The sequence below is a fragment of the Chamaea fasciata genome, unplaced genomic scaffold (genome assembly GCF_029207755.1).
Source record: "Chamaea fasciata isolate MVZ Bird 193981 ecotype frontalis unplaced genomic scaffold, bChaFas1.0.hap1 SCAF_10, whole genome shotgun sequence".
NCBI lineage: Eukaryota > Metazoa > Chordata > Aves > Passeriformes > Sylviidae > Chamaea > Chamaea fasciata.
Window position 1 is genome coordinate 13,791,361 of NW_027094095.1, and position 18,181 is coordinate 13,809,541.

The 18,181-nt window shown below is 42.3% G+C and overlaps 2 protein-coding genes across 3 annotated transcripts; one reads left to right on the top strand and one right to left on the bottom strand.

Moving 5' to 3' along the window:
* Nucleotides 1-45: 45 nt before the first annotated feature.
* On the bottom strand, nucleotides 46-5,818 carry TRMT13 (tRNA methyltransferase 13 homolog). 2 transcript variants are annotated; one of them, XM_066192371.1, is made up of 11 exons: nucleotides 5,624-5,818; nucleotides 5,250-5,296; nucleotides 5,105-5,171; nucleotides 4,211-4,273; nucleotides 4,017-4,086; nucleotides 3,492-3,598; nucleotides 3,026-3,193; nucleotides 2,691-2,763; nucleotides 1,930-2,004; nucleotides 668-1,082; nucleotides 46-360 (listed from the first exon to the last, which is right to left on the bottom strand). In XM_066192371.1, the coding sequence occupies exons 1-11, from the start codon at nucleotides 5,801-5,803 to the stop codon at nucleotides 165-167; spliced, it is 1,461 nt and encodes a 486-aa protein (XP_066048468.1). In that variant the 5' UTR covers nucleotides 5,804-5,818; the 3' UTR covers nucleotides 46-164. The 2 variants fall into 2 exon arrangements, with proteins under 2 accessions (XP_066048468.1, XP_066048469.1); XM_066192372.1 differs by lacking the exon at nucleotides 46-360 and having other exon boundaries at nucleotides 725-813; nucleotides 963-1,082; nucleotides 5,624-5,787.
* SASS6 (SAS-6 centriolar assembly protein) lies at nucleotides 5,797-17,847 on the top strand. Its single transcript, XM_066192367.1, has 17 exons — nucleotides 5,797-5,900; nucleotides 6,869-6,929; nucleotides 8,513-8,592; nucleotides 9,775-9,879; nucleotides 10,183-10,354; nucleotides 10,975-11,052; nucleotides 12,032-12,151; nucleotides 12,240-12,431; nucleotides 12,637-12,831; nucleotides 13,177-13,266; nucleotides 13,359-13,538; nucleotides 14,152-14,233; nucleotides 14,579-14,688; nucleotides 15,511-15,633; nucleotides 15,927-16,015; nucleotides 16,458-16,549; nucleotides 16,641-17,847. The coding sequence occupies exons 1-17, from the start codon at nucleotides 5,833-5,835 to the stop codon at nucleotides 16,727-16,729; spliced, it is 1,926 nt and encodes a 641-aa protein (XP_066048464.1). The 5' UTR covers nucleotides 5,797-5,832; the 3' UTR covers nucleotides 16,730-17,847.
* Nucleotides 17,848-18,181: the final 334 nt, after the last annotated feature.

The window sequence follows — 18,181 nt, forward strand, 5'->3', positions numbered from 1 at the left end:
AAGACCTTTTTTTGGGTACAGAAAAATGATAGAAGGGTTTGATAGTTTTGGGGTTTTTTTGGGTTTTTTTTTTTTTTGTAAGAAATGAATTAACTTTAAAAAAAAACCCAGATGAGTTTTATAGGGTTTGTTTTTTTCCCTACCAATGCCAAATCTATCTCCTATCATACAGTTGGCTCTGGTATCAAAGCAGGATTTGGGACAGCTGTCAAGAGGACATTCTCCAAGGACACAGCAGGCTCTGTATAATACTGCAGTGCAGCCTTGTATCCTTGCTGCTGTAGATACTCAATCCGTCCGTGATCAATCAGCCGCTTACAGAGCCAACCGACCTCCTTTCGTTCCTCCACACTCAGGATCCTAGTGCCACAGAAAGGAGGGAAGGAACAGCTGTCAGAAAATAGTTCTGGTAGTTAGCATTAGTAGTTAAGTTTAGAAAAACTACCAAAATCACTGTATGTTCATTTCAGTCAGGCAAGTGTGACTGCTGAAATATTTTGAAATGTACGTCCATGGAAGTTGTATTTTTAAAGTAAAGTATTTCTGTAAGTTTAGTTATGAAATGTTTCTGCAAAAATGAGTCCTTTTGAGGAGCCAAAATAATTTAATGTGCCACTATACAGCTTTTCTGCTGGAGTCCATTTACTAGGAAAAAAAATGTACATACCCTTGTAAAGTATCGGAACCACTCTCTGTCCTGCCAAGAGTTGGCTCGTGTTCTTCTGTGTCATTAGTTTGATCTTCACTGTCTTCACTTGTAGAAGCTTTGCTTGTGGTTTCTTGCATGCCACAAGTGGCCCAACTACTCATTCTCTGAAAATAATGGAATTCTACTGGTCCCAGTCCTACTGATTTAAAGAAATCTCTGCCTACATAATGTGCCCAGTCACACTTGTGATGGCAACACAGAGCAATAACAATTCCAGCTACAGGCTTATGGTCTTCTGTGGTGCTTTCATTACCAGCAGATTTGTGAGGAGCCACCTCTGTCTGATCAGCCCTGCAGCGTTTTGGTGCAGGCTCTTCATCTTCTCCATCACAGCAACTGGTGTAACTTTCAACCAAGCATCTCAAAGCAAGATCTGGGAATGAACAAATACATCCCCCCCAACAAAAAATATCCATAAACACCATGACATTATTTCTACAGGCTCTATCGTGGTTGGGAATGTGCTTCTCACAAAGAAAATTGAATGACACATCACAAACTAAGCTAGAAAGCAAGTTCAACGATAGCTAAAAATTACAAACATGCTCTGAAAACGTGAAAACCCTAAATGTGGTTTCCCTGGAGCTTCTAAGAGCTTATCCTCTGAAATATTTGTTCTGCAAAAGTGAATTTAAAATAATTTGGTTCACAAATCGGTATCTTGTAGGAGAATCTCCTCCTTGTAAAACACACAAGTATTTGCTCTAAAAGTGTGATATCTAAGGTACAGTCTATTAAATATGCACATATACTTCTTAAATGCTTAACTGTGTCATCTTTGTCACGCTCCCTGTAAAGGTGTCACATCTGAGATGTCTTTCTTTACACAGTAGCCATGTAACATTAGAAAAACTCTCTTAGTTTAAAGTTATCAGGACAGAAACACAATCTTATTTGTGTTTGGGAGACATTATTCAGGCAGCCAATAAAAATTTAGAAAATTGTTTCAAAGAAGAGACAAGTGTGCTAAAAAAAGTACTCTCAAACACACAACCCATATGACCACACAGTATTCTCTGTTCTAATCTATTAAAGCCAAGAAGGGCTTCACTTCTGCCTAAAGTATCCTTACATCTATTAATTACTATTAATTACTGTGTACACCAACAAAGGGTTAGAGGGCAAGGACAGCTTAAAAGGACAGTTTGGAAGATCATTCCCTTCAGAGTGTCAGGTTTAGTACCCTGCCTTCCTGCAGTTCACATATCTGTAATTCATACCTGTGGCAGCACCACACAGATGCTTCCCGATTCCTACCACTGGCAGCTTTTTCTTCTCCAAAACTGGTACCTTATCTGGAGGGAAAAAACAAACAAACCCCCATCCAATCCACAACTACCCAGCACCTCTGTTTTTTCTGAATAATATAATTTCAGCACACTTAGAAATAAATGTTTGCCACTACTAAAAAATACAGTGATTGGCACATTCAGTTATAAGCTATTCAAAGGAAGAAGTCTTTAGTTAAGACAAATTAAAAGAACGGGATGCTGTGGCTGGGAAGCACATTTAACGATTTCAGCCTTTCTATACTGCCTATGAAAGGTAAATAGGACATTAATGCATCTCCTGCTGACAGGTGCTCCCACAAATTCTATAGTATTGACGGTGCATCACTTGCTTAATTCTACACATAAAGCAAACAATGCAAAGGTATTTAATTCTGCAAGTGCTAAAAAACCTTCAAAATGTATTTGTTCTGGTACTTCTCACCTGTAATGATGCCCTATGAGTGTATAAAAAGTAGAAAACTTTAAAACTCCATTTAAAATATATGTACATGTGTCTCTATGTATCTTCACACATGCCTGTGTGTATATATGTGTATATACACAGCATCAACATGTCCAAGCAACCACTGAGAATAATCTTCAGAACCAAGTACAATTAAGCATGTTACACACAAACTGACTGGAACCCCAATTCAAAATTTAAAAATAAGCTTCTACTTCAGAGTGACACAGGCCAAGAAGGAACTTACTTAAACATAAGTGCTGAATGTCTACTTGAAGCCTCTCAAATACAGAATCTCTCCTTTTGTGTTTTCCATCCACCTGTTTAAACAGAACAAGAGATTACATAGGGCTGGCCACTAATAATTATAATTTTGCTCCAGGTATTAATGTCAGACTTTTTTCTTGTCAAGTCGACATCTGTGAATTTCCAACATGAAACATCAGGATTTTTTTTCTAATAAATTTGCCATTGGTGAAGTATGGAATGTATTACTTGTTAAACTTAAATTCATTGAGGATAAAAAATAAATACTAACAGCTTCAATGGCAGTGGTTTAAAAATTATACTTTACCCTCTTACCTTGAATCTTGTGGTTGCCCTTTCCACAAGCAGAAACTGAACATTTTCAATGTTCTCCAAGGCAATATCAACCCAGTGAGACAGCTTTCCTCGCCCAGCTCCAAACTCAACAAAACACCTTCCTGGACCAAGCAAATGCAATTTTTCCATGTTACCTAAAATAGATGCCTACAAACATCAAAAGATTATTTGTGAACCAAGAAAATATATCCCCTGTGTCTTGTAATGCCTTATAGAAGAATTATTCCTTCATCCAACTGCAAAAGGCTTTTGTAAGCCTTCCTTTCAGTGAGGGATCAAGGAAAAGATGATTTGTGTACAGAGAAAAGGGATTATATCTTCTGTTTTCCCATATCAGATTTCCTCTGCAGGAAGCAACTGGCATTATGCACCCAGTCACTCAAATTTACAGCAGCACAATTCCATGTCTAAACCCCTCGATGGTTATTAGTAAATCAGACCAAACCTGTTGTTTCAGGTGTTTGAAAGCAGATTCCCCATTCTTTGGGTCATTTAAGGCTTCTTGTAAAGCCTGGTGGGACAGTATGTGTTCCTTAAGATGAAGTTCCAGGCCTGGAGGCAAATACAAAACTTTTAGGTACAGCTTTCGAATTTCCAAGAGTTCCTAGATTGTAACACACGTTACTACAATTGTGACATGAGCTTAGTTTGTTGCACTAACAAAACAGTCTGCTGGGAGCTTTATTCCATCACTGTATCTTTATATCAGAGCTGTATTGTTAACTGTTGTGGTATCTGAGTGAAGAAAAAAAGAAAAAAGGAAGGGAACACAGGATTGGAGTTTATCATTCTTTCAGTCTAATTTTCTTTTTGGAGTAAAATTCAGCTATTGGAGGTCTGCCTGATAATTATTTCAGATGTGTTTATGGGACCTATCTCATATTTTTACAGGTATCTAACAACAAAAATAACACTGAAATATTCAATCAATTCAGTTTAAAAGATCTTAAGTATTTAGTATTAAGCTCACCATTACTTGCTTTTTTCAACTTGGTAATTAAGTTCTGCAGCTCTTCGATAGATAGAGAAGATAGAGGAACCTTTGTACGGAAATAGAAAGTGACACCAATAAATATGAGCTCCTTGAAATGTTCTGTATCTTTGTAGTCATAAATTGCAACATGTAATGTAAGGACTGAACCCAAAACCAAGTAATGTACTCACTTGTTTTTCTGGTATTTCTGCTACATCTTTTAAACCAGCATTAATATCTTGAACAAAGTAGACCTTAAAAAGAAAACCAAAAAAACCAAAAGAAAGTAAATTTGATCCAGTTAATTACCAGGAAGCAAATAGCTAAATTCTTCAGTGTTCTTATGGTAATGTACGTAGCAATACGAATCCACCACAAAGTAAGATCTTCCAAGTAATTTTTCTTCCTATAGTCTGATCCTGAATCCCAGCCAGAAGTGACTCTTCTGACACAGTTTTACAAGACTGAACGTGTTCATAAGAGTAAAGCAGTCAGTGCTTGCTAGACAGATTCCAAAGACCATTTTCAGGTTTCCCAGGGTGCAATTAAAGGTGCAATTCTAATAAGGCAGAGAAGGCAGGCAATAAAGAAGCCATCCTCTGCTTTCTTGGAAGAGCTGTTTAAACACATGTCCCGTTCCTTCCCTCAGCAGCTGTCAGCCAAGCTTTCCATGGCTCACTGCCAGCCTGACTGCAGTGGGCTGGAACACCCAGAGCCTCCCTGCAGCATTTGCTTTCCCAGGACAAGCTCTCACCCAGCCTCTGAAATGAATGGCATAGGGAGAGAGAGCCTGTTCCCTGGGTGCATTTCTGAGAAAAAATGAATTCAACCTTTTTTTATCTGTAACCCAGCACTGAAAAAGTGTACCAAATTACAATGACGAGGAGCAGAGAATACGAGGGGCAGAGAATGTGAGCTGCATTCAGCAAGTACTTACAGAGCTTCCATCCTGCCTTACAGCAGCGCTTTGCTAGAACTGCTGCCCTGCAGCTCACCGCTACTGTCAGCACAGAAAATTCTCTGCAGCGCTGTAATGTTTAAGGCCTTAAATCCGAGAGGAAGTGCTGAAATTACACTGCACTTACGGGCTTTGGCTTCTCTCTTGAGTTACATTTTTTTAAATGCTTTTGCAGTTGGTCTTCATAGACAGTGCTAAAAGCCAAATGGAGAGAAAAGTAAGTATCCTGTGAATACTGACAAAGAACGGGAAAAGCATTTTTGTATACTCACTGTTTCGGGTCAAGAGGGCACGGAATTCTTTTTCTGTCATTTTGTTCCTAGTTAAAAAAGTTTTAGAAAACACTTCAGCATGCATTCGGTGTTGTGTTTTAAAAAAAGCTGTTGAGGGGCATCAGCTTCATAAAACATCCATTCAGAATAGGTGAGTTAACCGGAACGGAGAAATTGAGACGAGAACTTAATATTTGACTGTATCCTCAAAGAATAACCCCTAAGGCAAGGGCAGCGGCCCTGCTGGGTTGAGGCGAGTGCCCGGCACACAGAGCTGGGGGAAGGCACAGGCGCTGCCTCTCCCACCCGCGCCGCCGGAGCGGGGCCGCCCGAGCCCGCCCGCCCGCCCGCCCGGCCGGGAAGGGTCCCTGCACCTCCTCGTGCCCGTGCTCCCCACAGAAGCGGCGGCCGGCCGCGGGCACCATCCTGCAGAAGCGCCCCTTCCTCTGCACGAAGTGCGCGCAGCGCCCCGGCCCCGGCCCCGGCGCCGCCATCCCCGCTCCCGGCGGCCCCCGCGCCGCCATCGCCGCTCCCGGCGGCCCCCGCGCCGCCATGCTGCCGCCCCTCCCCGCGGCGGGGCAAGATGGCGGCCGAGCGGATCTTCGACCGCGCCGTGTCGGTGCGAGTGCGGGGCTGCGGCTGCGAGGAGCGGTGAGTGCGGGCCGGCTGCGCGCCCCTCAGAGGGGCTGCGAGCCACAGGCTCTCTACTCCTGCCCGCCCCGTGCTCCGAGCGCGGCTGCGCTTCGGCCTTGCTGCGGGCGCCCTCCGGGTGTGGGAGGGGCCGGGCGTGGCGGGGCCCGGGGCAGCCGGCGGGGGCCGGGCGGTCGCCGGGGATCCTTCGGCAGGGGAGTGAAGCCGGCGGGGCGCCGGCAGCGGAGCGAAGCCGCGGTGGCTCGGCCGAAGCGCCGCTGCGCCCGGGGCTGAGGCGAGCCGAGGGCCGGGCGGCTGCCGGGCCCGCCCGGGGTTTGCCGTCTCCCGGGCCGCAGCCGCTCCCGCCTCGCTCCCGCCTCGCTCCCGGGCCGCGGCTCCTTCTCAGCACCCGCCCGTCGGAGCCGCCTGGGCGAGGGTGCGCTCGGCGGCTTATCTGGGGAAGGCCAGACATGTCCTGTGTGAAGCGTCTCTTCAAAATAGAATTAATTTCCGCACTCTGGGTCCTGTCTGGATTAGACAGTGCGTGCCCGACTCACCTGGGTGAGCAGGCGTGCAAAGGCTGATGTCTGTGGTGTGCGTTGGCTTATGACTTGGTACTCGACAAGAAATCGCTGAAGGCAAGGCAGTATAAATGATTATCAGGAGTTTGAGCAATCGGGAATAAGTTTCAACCAGCTTTTACAAAAATTCTAGTTTCTGGGCAAAGTTTCAAAACTTCTGCCTTTCCGTTTAAAGTCTGGTGGATAACAAGCGGCAAAGCAAGCAGAAGAAAAACCCAGCTCTGACTGAGGAGCTGCAATGACTGAAACTCATATCTTAGGTGTAGTCATCGGTGGGAACTTACTTGATGTTTCTGCCTAAATTTTTATATTGGAAATGTCACTAATTCCTGTATTGCAGCTGTGAACATGTGTTGTTTGGGGAATGTTTTCATGATTTATTACTGAGTTTCATCTTTTTGTACACAGGAGATTAAATGTTCGAGTGAATATTGAACTACTGTCAATTTCTAATCCTGTTCACAAAAAGGTGTGTAAATCAATCTTTGTCATTCATTAGGTATTACCTGAATTTCACTGTATAAAAGGATAAGTAGGAAAAGGAAAAGCAAAATGAGATTTTACTGTTTGCCGTTTCACTTTATTTAGTTTTTTGAGTAACTTAGTTGGTTTGGTATTGTGTTTTAACACCCCTGCCCCCCCTCCCCCAGCCTTTTTAGCTCTCTGTTTTAGTTTGGCTGTTGATGGGTCTTAGGAAGTTTGCATATTAAAGGCATTTAGAGATGGTCAGGGCAACATGAGAGCTTAAGAGTACCTTTAGTTCAAGGTTCTAAATTGGGAGTAAAAAAAAAAGATAATCTTTCTCAGGGAAAATAGCAATGAGCTCACCACTGGAGATTTTGTAATCTCTTCTGTTTTATGTCTTGATTTGTCACCAAAGTGTTCATCCCCCCAGCACGATGTTAAGGTCGGTTATGGTGTTGTTGGGTAAAGATTTGTTTGTAAAGGAATGCAGCAGGTTTTGGTCAGCCTCTGCTCTGGTGGCAGTGAGAATGGTAGTTCCCTCTGAGCAGCAGCAGCTCAGTTAGTGGTGTGTGCTGAGCTGCAGCCTGGGAACTGGAAATGCAGTTGAGTGATCAGTCTAAAGAGAGAACTTCCAGTGCTTGCTCAGCTAATAGGACATCAGACCAAGCAGGCGGTTTTATCTCACCCATCAGTCCACCCCAGCTGCCTCGGGGTAGCATTAATTTTAATTTAACTGTCTGTGTGTGTAAATCCCGGAGTTTGTTTGTGTGTCCAGCTGAGAGTTTTGCGGCACCTGAATGACTGAAACAAGTTTCAGCTGTGTGCAGGCACTGTGCTGTGTCACACTTCATTATGTTGGAGCAGCTGGCAGTTTTTACTTTACCTTTGTACCTGTGCTGGGGAATATCCTTTCCACAGGGGCAAACCTTGTTACAGGGAGCTGCTGCCTGGGCCTGATGTGCTGCATTACCCCATCCCTGGAGTTCAAGGCTTAATGCTTATGGCGAAGGCAGTTTTTCCTAAACATTCTGTAGACGCCCCGTGAACAGTGAGTGTCTATGTAGAAGCTAAGCTGCATAATGCTGCAGTTTGCCATATGGGATTCCTGGCCTTCAGCTCTATGCAGTCTGCAGAGCTCTGTATTAAAGGCTATAAAATCAGCTGGTGGATTCATAAACTGTAGGAGCAGTGTGCTCTGAAATGCCGCCAGCAATGGGAGTGAGGTATTAGCAAACCGTGACAGTGGATGCTAGTGCTACACTTATTTCATAGGGGGAAAAAATAGCAAATAGCTTTTTTTTCTGAAAAATGATGGATACGCACTGAATTTTGAAACTTTTGCTGCTCAGAGTTTAAGAGTTTGAGTTGGTTTGTTTTTGTGAAAGAGTTTTCCTTGTTTTCCCACTGTAGTATTTGAAGTGTTAAATGGTAATATTGTACACCTTCTGAATGAGTTGCCACAATTCTATTGTATTTTTGACTAAACATTAAAAACATTCAATGCTGTTTGCCATGCTGGTTTAAATATTTAAAGACTCCTGAGTAGCTTATGGCATTTTAATAATATTTAAATGTACATCTTTTCAGGACTTAGCCGTTCGATTGACTGATGATACTGATCCTTTTTTCCTTTATAACCTTGTCATATCAGAGGAAGATTTTCAAAGGTAAGTGAAATTACAGTATTTTCTCTGTGAAGCATTTCTAAATGGCAAAATTGGACCAGGGGGTGTTTTTAGCTTAGAGTGATCTATGTTAGTGTTCAGCTTTTGGCAGTTTTCAGTTACGGGGTTTGTCAGTGTTTTGTCAATACTGTTCTCTGACCAATGGGTGGAACAGGCAGGTTCGGGTGACCAGCTCAGGTTACACAGAGGAATGTTGGGATCCTGATGTTCAGTTCCCTGCAGGGACTCAGTGCCACAGTTCATATTTCTGCTGGTATCTTCCGTTTATCCCAACTGCTTCTTACAGACTGTTGTGTGGGTGTGGACGGGTTCAGGAAGTAATTATGAGAAGAAGGTCTGTATGCATGGGCATGATTTTACACACCTGAGCCTGTATCTTAGGGGTTTCTTGCATAGTTGTACTGTTGGTTCTCATTTACTTGCTCAGAATTTGAGTCGATCATCAAATTTGGATTCCAGGCATGAACATTTTTGCTTTCTTTGTGCTTTGTTTTCCTTTGTTTTGTTTGGTTGGGGTTTTGGTGGGGTGGGGGAGTGGCTTTGGTGTTGTTTTCAAAAAGGAAGGTGTGATCAGTGTGTGGATCAAAAGGCAAAAGCCAAGTAGTGTTTGCCAGGGAGATGTGCAGGAGTGTTTTGTTGCAGGGAGGCTGAGCTTTGTGTGTGCACTGTGGGGTGTTTCTGTCTGGGTTTGCAGTGTCTGTGGAGAGGAATGGGTGAGCAGGGGACAGAGGTAGTGGCTCAGGTTCCCCTGTGCTGTGCCTGTTCTCTGTGCCTGTGCCATCACTGCAGCACGCTGTGCTGTGAGGGTGATGCCTGCTCAAAGGAACACTTCTGGTACACCACAGCAGCTTCTGGTTTTTAGTGAGTGCGGCCCATCTGCAAGAACTCCTGTGATCAGAAGTGTCCCCTGGGCGTTATTACCCAGGGTGTGCTCTAGGATGACCCTGCTCATGGGAGGTTGGACCAGCTGAGCCGCTGTGCTCCCTTCCAGCCTGACCACTTCTGTGACAGTGATATTGGACACACTTGTAAATGAAAATAGCATGCTAGTAAACTTTAATGACAGGATCAGAGCTGGTTCTTGCTACTAGTGTAAACCAAGAATTTTATAGGAAATAAATTACAGTTCTCTCTACTGTTAACATTTTTTCTGTCTCTTTATAGTTTGAAATCCCAACAAGGTCTCTTGGTAGACTTCTCTGCTTTCCCACAGAAATTTATAGATCTGCTTCAGCAATGCATTCAGGAGCAGAACAAAGACATCCCAAGGTAGGTCACAAGTGTGTGCCATGTTACTCTGTGGGTACCTGTTGAGTTCTTAAAGTGCTTGTCAGTCACTCAGACTGAGAAGAGTCACTAGAAAAGGATAATCTGACCTGCCCCAACCTGAGTATAAGCTGGTGGATGTAACTGGCAAAACCTGAGTCTTGGGAGAATTCTTTCTTGAGCAAAAACTGGATAGCCTTTTAGTGCACATATAAAAATACATTTTATTGGGAAATAGTTTAGGATCTATAGGTAGTGTCAGAAAAATAAGAAGCTAAACATTTGATTATCTTGGTTTTTCCTTAGGTTTTTGCTGCAGTTAGTTTCTTCAGCACCTGCTCTAGATCACACACCTGTCTCTTTAAATGTGGTGGAAACCAACCCTTTCAAACACCTTACCCATCTTTCTCTAAAATTCCTGCCGGGAACCGATGCAGAAATAAAGAAGTTTTTAGCCAGCAGTTTAAAATGCCTTAAGGTAAAATGAAAGTTTATCATAACTGCAACTAAGCCTCAATGCTGTATGTACTTAAGCATTTTTTTTCATTCTGAATAATTCAGAAGTATGTACCAAGTTGTATGTTCTGGTTTGTTTTCCCTTTCGGCCCAAATATGTCATTGCATGCAGTTTGGTAGCATGCTAGCTTTGATTTGGTGAGAAATTAAAGGCCTCATGGCTTGACTGTTGTCTGTTTCAGTTTCATAGCTTGGGATTTGTCTCTCCTACTGTGCTGTCGTGTTTCTAGGCACCTAATAGGCCATTTTAATAACACAGTTATTAAATTATTAATTTACAGTGTTTCAATTGACCTCTTGTTTAGGTAACTCCTTTGTGAATAAGTCTTGTAAATAAGATACTATTTTCTTGTAGAAATTTGGTAAGAATTTAATTTGGGGTTTTTGCATTGTGGGCTAATGCTTTTTTTTTTAATTTACAAATTAGATCTTATTCAGTATGACACTTATTTACCAAGGTGATCATTTCACAACTACAGTGGGTATATGGGTGCTTGGGCAGGCTGTGCTGATTAAATGGGAGCTAAATGCTACCCGTATTTTGGGAACTAAGGATTTAACTTGATGTCAATTTGTACACAGGAGGATAAAATGATGTTGGAAGAAAAGCTGAAAAAAACTGAAGAGGATCTTACCAGGCAACTGAGCTACACTCAACAGGTAACATGACCTTTTAAATTTTGTGTGTTGTGCTCTTTTGATTTATGGGAAATGTCCCTTTTTGTAGGCTGGTTGGTTAGCCACTACCTAGCCAAGATAATTGACTTGAGACTGAGTGAAGAGAATAGTCTACTGCAGCTTTTCTAGAAGTGGTAAAGCCTGCAGCTGAACAATTAAATTGAGTTCTTGCAGTACTCAAGCAGAATTTTACTTTATTTTTTGCAAAGGTCTGTGAATGCACACACAAATTGAATACTAAATGTATGGTCATGTGAAGATAAGTGATAAATATACTTCATATATTTCATGAATTGTTGGAAATCCTTTTGTTTGGAAAAACTGTGAAACTATGGTAAATAAATTGGAAGCCTTGGACTTTAATTACTCCATTTTGATTTTTGCAGTCAGCATAGTGATCACTTCACTTCTGTATTTCAAGAGAATGATTTGGGTCAGATTCTGCAATTATCAAGGTGGCTTTTTGACCATAATGAAACAGAACAATTCCATTAAAACTGTTAAAAATTATTTTTGGAATGGAATATTTGTTTGCCTCATCTCTGCAGCTTCAGTTTGAGTTACTGGAATGTGTTTGCTGAATTGGAATACAGAATTGCAAATTAAAAAGAGGAAAAGATGCTGCTGAAGAACTTTTTTTTCTTTTTTTCCCCCCAGTAGAGTGCTCTGTGTTACAAGGGTAGGGAGCATCAGCAGGCTGTTTTTCCACTCTTAAAGAGTGGTTGGAAAAAAATGCAATTGGAAATTAAGATTATTTTATCCACAGCATTAGAACAGTGCTCTTCAGCTTCTCAGTGCCTTACTTTTCCTGGTTACAAAATTTACGTATTTCACCATCTGGTGCTGAAATTTAAACTTTTTTAATAATTCCATGTCCTTTTAGTAAGTAACAGTAAAGAATCAGTATTGGCTGAAATGCTTAATGTTTTTAAACTCTGTGTGCTTTGTCAAACTCTAACAGAGCTTGGCAGAGAAGAGCCGGGAACTTGACAAACTGAAAACCGAATGGACATCCTACACAACAGCCCTGAGCAACAAACACTCACAGGAGCTGACAAGTGAGAAGGAAAGAGCTCTCCAGGTACAATGGCTGGAAAGAAGGAACGGGATTCTTGTGTGGGAAGAGTCAGATTCATCAAATAACTGCTTCGTTTCTTTGCTTCTCACAGGCACAAACTCAGTACCAACAACAGCATGAACAGCAGAAAAAGGAATTGGAAAATTTGCATCAGAAAAGTATTCAGCAGTTGCAGAACAGGCTCTCAGAACTCGAGGTCATCAATAAAGACCTAACAGAGAGGAGATACAAAGGAGACTCCGCAGTCAGAGAACTGAAAGCAAAGCTTTCTGGATTAGAAGATGTACGGCTTCCCAATACCCCAGATCAGGCTTACTCCTCTTGGAGCATTAACAGTGCCTGCCTGGGCATGTCATAGGAAATACAGCATATTAAGTTTATTCATTTCCTCTTCATTCCATATTATGCTTACTATTTAAATATATCTGTTGAAATTACTGTTAGGGGTTTGCTTGAAGAATAAAATTCAATTCCTTCCCAACATTTAGGAATGTCAGAGAGCAAAGCAGGAGGTGCTGTCCCTGCGCCGGGAGAACTCGACTCTGGATGCTGAATGTCATGAGAAGGAGAAGCTCGTAAATCAGCTGCAGACACGAGTTGCTGTCTTGGAACAAGAGATCAAAGACAAAGATCAGCTTGTCACCAGAACAAAAGAAGTCTTGGATGCAACACAGGAGCAAAAGGTTTCTTCATGATTTTTTTTCACCTTCCTAATTGTGGTTTCCATAGAGTAGCTGCGGACCAGTTTTTCTGAATACAGCCAGTCAGCTTTCAAACGTAGTTAAGATTCTGAATTATGGCATCAAAAGCATCCTGTGCTCAGATTTAATGTTGTGATACTGGAGTAATAGTTCATGGTATTTTTTTTGTAGGGGAAAAAAGGATTACTCCAGATCCTATAAAATTTGGCTGAAAAGCACTGACTGGTTCCTTGTAAAGATAGTTCTCAAAGAATTGTGAACATTCTACTTGAAATCATAAACAATGTGTATCACAGCCTTATTATACTTTGTAACATTCTGTTCAAGGTGATACTGGAAGAGAGTACAGATGAAAAACAAAGGCACATCGAAAAACTAGAGACAACAATCAAGTCACTGTCAGCTGAACTCCTTAAGGTTTGTTTAAACGTGGCACTTCCCTTGTGCAGGGTCTCCCTTTATTCTTTGGTGTTTATTTTTGTAATATATGGTTTGGGTTTTTTTAATAGGCTAATGAAATTATCAAGAAGCTACAAGGAGATTTGAAAACTCTAATGAGTAAATTGAAATTGAAAAATACAGTAACAATTCAGCAAGAAAAACTATTGGCAGAAAAAGAAGAGAAACTTCAAAAAGAGCAGAGGGAATCACAGGAGATGGGACAATCCCTTCGAATGAAGGAGCAGGAGGTATTGATGGGTTAACCTTGTGTGCTGGAAATGCTGTTGTATGGACTTGGTTGGGTTTTGTGAGGTTTAACTTAGTTACAGCAATAAGGTCTTGAATCTTTCCATGCAATAGAATATACACTTTTGCTGATTTAACATGTTTATTTAAATGTGCCATTAACATTCAGGTTTTTTAATGTTAACCTGACTTGTAGGAACCATCCATTTCTATGGAAGGCAACCAGAATTGTTTTAGAGAACAAAGCCATGTAATGGATGAATCAGCACCCTTTAGAAGGCGCATTCGTGTGTGAGTAGGTGAAGGGAAGAAGAACAGTAATAGAGTGAACTTTTTTCTTCCATTACATTAAACAGGATATTCCCCTGTCCTTGCACTATTTTATTGTAGGAAAAAAAAAAAGGGCAGAAAGGATTCTGGCTGTCACCTTGTCAAAATCTTAGCTGAAAGCAAGGCTTCCTTTAAAAGAATTACCATGTTGCTTTTGTGACAAACTGAGTTCAGACTTGTTTAATTTTAGAGTAACTTCATAAATTTTTTGTTGCTGTTTGTAGTTAGTATAACACTAGTAGTAGAACACTGTTGATGGTTTTACACTTACTTTGGGAATTACAGGTTTGCAAGCTACAAGAACAGCTAGAAAGTACAATACAAAAACTTGAAGAAAGTAAGCAGTTACTGAAAACCAATGAAAATGGTAGGTTTGATTTTCCCTCTGTAAAATGACCCAGTGGTCTCACTAGTACTGAAATTGATAGAAGCAGCTTTTGGGGTTTTTGTGAAGAGCTGCCGTTATTGTCATGTACGGAAAACGAGCCTCTGGCTGTTGTGGGCATGCAGCAGCCAAGAGCTGCACGGGGGGAAGCCTTTCCTGGGGGGCTGTGGGGTGGGGTGGGTGCTCAGAGGCCGGGAGCTGGGCAGGAAGCTTCAACAACTGGCTCTGCATGGGACTGGGGAGGACAAGTACTGTGAGCTGCCCCTTTGTGTGAGGAAGGGCTACTGGCCATTTCAAACGGCTTGAGCTTTTTCTTCCTCTCTGCAGTCATCACGTGGCTGAACAGACAGCTGAGTGAAGTTCAGATGGCAAAGAAGCTGGACACTCCTGCCAGTGCCCACGCCGCTGGGAGGGCTGCTGGTTCCCCTCTTGGCATGGTAAGGTAGAGCTGGAAATAACAGCCTGCCGAGGTGGGCAGCAGTTGCGAAAATGCAGGGCCTTAAAAGAGGGGAAAAAAAAAATCCAAGGCGCTTTCATCTTCTTCAGGCCTTACAGTTTTGGGTGGGTGTGGTTGGGCATTGTTTGTTTATTTTTTCCACAATATAAAGCCCTGTTGGGTGCTTCCTGAGATCCTGGGCCTTGTAGGTGAGGTCTTCCAAGCTCTTGGTTATATAAAACACACAAAGCAATACAGAATTAGCTTGGAAAAGATGAAATGCTGCGTGAAGGCAAAAAAAGAAGGCATTTTTGTGTTAAGATGTTAACTGACTAATGTTCTTTGTAAAGGTTCAAACCCAAAGTGTACTGTTTGAATACTCTAGTGAGTTTTAGAAGCAGGAAAGTCAGGGGCTAAGGAAGGCTGCCTGCAGTCACTGGAATATTGTGACTTGCTGCTTCTCACCTTGTGTTGCACAGGTCGCTGCTGTCACAGTATCAACGGGGATTGATGAGCTGCTGGCTCACAGTGGAAGGGCATGTTCATACAAAGAGGTCTCTGGATTTGTAGCTGATACATTAATTACTTTAATCAATGACAGTGTTATTACTAGCTAAGAGCGCTCACCTCATTTAAGTTTTTTTAAGTCATGTTTTCCTTTAGAGTGTGAATCTCAGAATAGTGGTTTTCTTCTCATCAGGAAGACTCACATAAGTATCGGCTTTGTAATGGCAGTTAGTTGTTAATTTTGGAATTTTTAATCACTACATTACTTGAAATATTGTGTTTCTCATTTATGGATGTATTTCTATTTCTTTTACAGCCTGACCGACCATCCTTTCACAGCTCAGGGATCACTCATCCCATTTCTCCTCTCTATGCCTTCCAGAACTTTCTGGAACCAACACACAGCAAAAATGGCAATTCCCACTGTCCAGTACCAAAGGCAAGCACTTTGACTTTTTGTTAGATTAAGAATGTGAGGGTATATCAAAGCACAATGTTTTGACTATTTCTCGAAGTGCATAAATATTTACTGTCTTTACTCTTAGGCTCCCTGCCTTGGGCATTACAGCTGTTATTCCTAGCTAATGCTTGTCTTTAGGCCCTTGTTATCGCTGCACGGCAGGGCCAGTGGGGTGTAGAAACTGGAGTCCCTGGGAACTTGGCTCTGCATGCCCTGGGGGAGGGGACTCAGATCTGGAGTAACTTTTACCCTGCAGCACTTTGTCTCTGCAGGTTCAGCTGAACTCACAGCTTTCGAAACTGAGTCGATGTTCTGATGCTCACACTGTGCCTGCAGCTGGTCACGCAGCAAACAAGGAGAAGTGAGTGTCAGCTACAGCAGTTTAGTATTTTTATTGTTTCATTGATAAAGCCCTTTGTCACCTTGGTATTAGCTGACAGTTGTGGTATTAGCCTGGCTCTGTGATCTGCCTTCTTCATTACCGTGCTAATCAATTCTCTGTCAGTTTGTTGAAACTGAAGGAAGAGCTGTGCCTGCAGGAGTCAGCCCCAAGGAACTACAGTTCAGTGTTGCTCCTGTTGATAGATCCAAGCCATCAGGTGCTGGGGCACTGAAAAAATTGCTTCGAGGCTGTTCTTAACCTGCTCAGGGATGGTTTAACTTTACATGGTAAAGGTCATAGAAATGCAGTAGTTGCGCTTCCAGTGAAGGTTTTTCTGAGCAAGTCTGTAGCTCCCCTCAGTCTAATGCACTGCTGACAAACTGCATTTGCTTTTAATTGTAATTTGCCTTTCTGTTTCTAGTGGTGAGCAGCTGGGGCTGGAGTCGAAGTATTTCAAGAAGAAAGATGACAGCATTCCTTTACGAGGGCTTAGTCAGAACACACTTAACTCGGGTAAGTACAAAACAGAACAAGGTCCATTTGAAATGTCCCGGAAGGGCAGTGACAGCCATGGTTCAATGCCCTGTCCTGTGCTGTTCTGCAGAGTACCTGAGACCCTACTTGCCAAGCAAAGCCCAGCCCTCCCCAAAAGCTGCTGGAACACCGGCCTCGGCCTATTTTCCTGGATCATAGACAGGTCCTTACAGTAAGAGTCCCCTTTGAACCACTGGGGGGATTTTTCAATGTCCCGTGAGAGTGTGTTAGTAAAGTATCAGTATGAACTGACAGAATTTTGTGAGCCAGTTTTCTTTGAGGAGGGGATCTTGACTGACTTGGATGATGTTTCAGGGTGCTTGAGCCTAAGGAGAAGATAAAGCCTTAAGGACCCTTAGTGGGAACAACACTGACTTCAGCAGGGCTGTGCAGAATTTTCTTAAATCTATTGTTACCCTGTAAATCCTCCTAAAAACTCACCAAAGTGTTCTGAATTTTTTAAGAGGTGAAATGTACATTCCCTGAGTGAGAACAGTCACCTGAATTTCTATTTCTTGACTCCTTTCCGAGAAAGGATGAGGTGAGGGGAAGGCACAGAACTGCTCTGTGCTGTCCATTTTAGTAATGGTCAAGCTCATATGGGGGCGTGACTGCCTCATGAACCTTCCCTCACAATTTAGTTTTAAAAACATGCTTAATTTTGGAACCAGCTTACTTGAATTGCATATAAACTTACAAACAATCTCATGGTAATGGTAATTTATTTCACTGAAGGTATAAAATGAGAATTTTAATTTTTAGTCTTGGTTCCCCTTACTTTTCTGTTAATCTCTTATTATTACATTCCACAGGCCACCATGCATAAACATTGAAAGGTGAAGTGGCTGAATAGTTAACTGTTCTTAACACCTAAAAGTTACTTGATTTTTATAAATTATACGTCACGACTGTAAGACTTTAGAAATTTTAGGTACTCTTACATCTCTGCGGCTTGTTCTAGTCTGGGTTCAAATGCTAGGATCATGTCACAGCCCCTTCTGGGCCATCTTTACTTGGTGTCCTCTGCAGAAGGAGCATTCATGGACTTCTGCCAGGCAAAATACCCTTACAATGACTGTTCCTTGCTTTTGGTAAAGACATTTCATTCCTTCTACCTTAGTTACTCAAGTGCACCCAGAGGATTGTACATTTCAGTGGTTTGTTCCTGCTGTGTGAAATGTGTACATTTGTTTATAAATTAGCACCATGGTAATGTATAGTGTCTGGTTTTGTCATATGTACATTTTAATGGAAATATTAAATGGTTTTTATCAAAAGCTCTGATTAGTTAATGTTTCAGGAGTACTAATGAACATATCCACTAGACTGAAATTCCCAGCTGAGGTAAGCACTGGAACAGCTTCATTTTCCTTACTTTTTCTGCATTTTCCATGTCACTCATTGTTCCCCAGGCCCAGCCCCACAGCGCTGCTCTCTCCAGCTGTAGTTGGGTGTGTTCATCCTGCAGCGCACACAGGAGTGTGGCAGCATCTCCCAGGCCACTTAGATAAAAATAAACCGCATGTGCTGGGCCTGGGCAGCCCTGGCCCTCATTCCTTGGAGCCTGGAGCCGTGGCTGTTCTCCTGGATCCCCAGGAAACAGGCGCAGGC

Bases quoted from the DNA above. Each gene is read 5' to 3' on its own strand.
- SASS6 (XM_066192367.1), top strand. From the start codon at position 5,833: ATGGCGGCCGAGCGGATCTTCGACCGCGCCGTGTCGGTGCGAGTGCGG. The intron at 9,880-10,182 runs GTAGGTCACAAG...GTTTTTCCTTAG, and splicing joins CAGAACAAAGACATCCCAAG to GTTTTTGCTGCAGTTAGTTT. The intron at 10,355-10,974 runs GTAAAATGAAAG...ATTTGTACACAG, and splicing joins GCAGTTTAAAATGCCTTAAG to GAGGATAAAATGATGTTGGA.
- TRMT13 (XM_066192371.1), bottom strand. From the start codon at position 5,803: ATGGCGGCGCGGGGGCCGCCGGGAGCGGCGATGGCGGCGCGGGGGCCG. The intron at 2,764-3,025 runs GTAAGAGGGTAA...CTGTTTAAACAG, and splicing joins GGGCAACCACAAGATTCAAG to GTGGATGGAAAACACAAAAG. The intron at 361-667 runs GTATGTACATTT...CTGTGGCACTAG, and splicing joins GGTTCCGATACTTTACAAGG to GATCCTGAGTGTGGAGGAAC.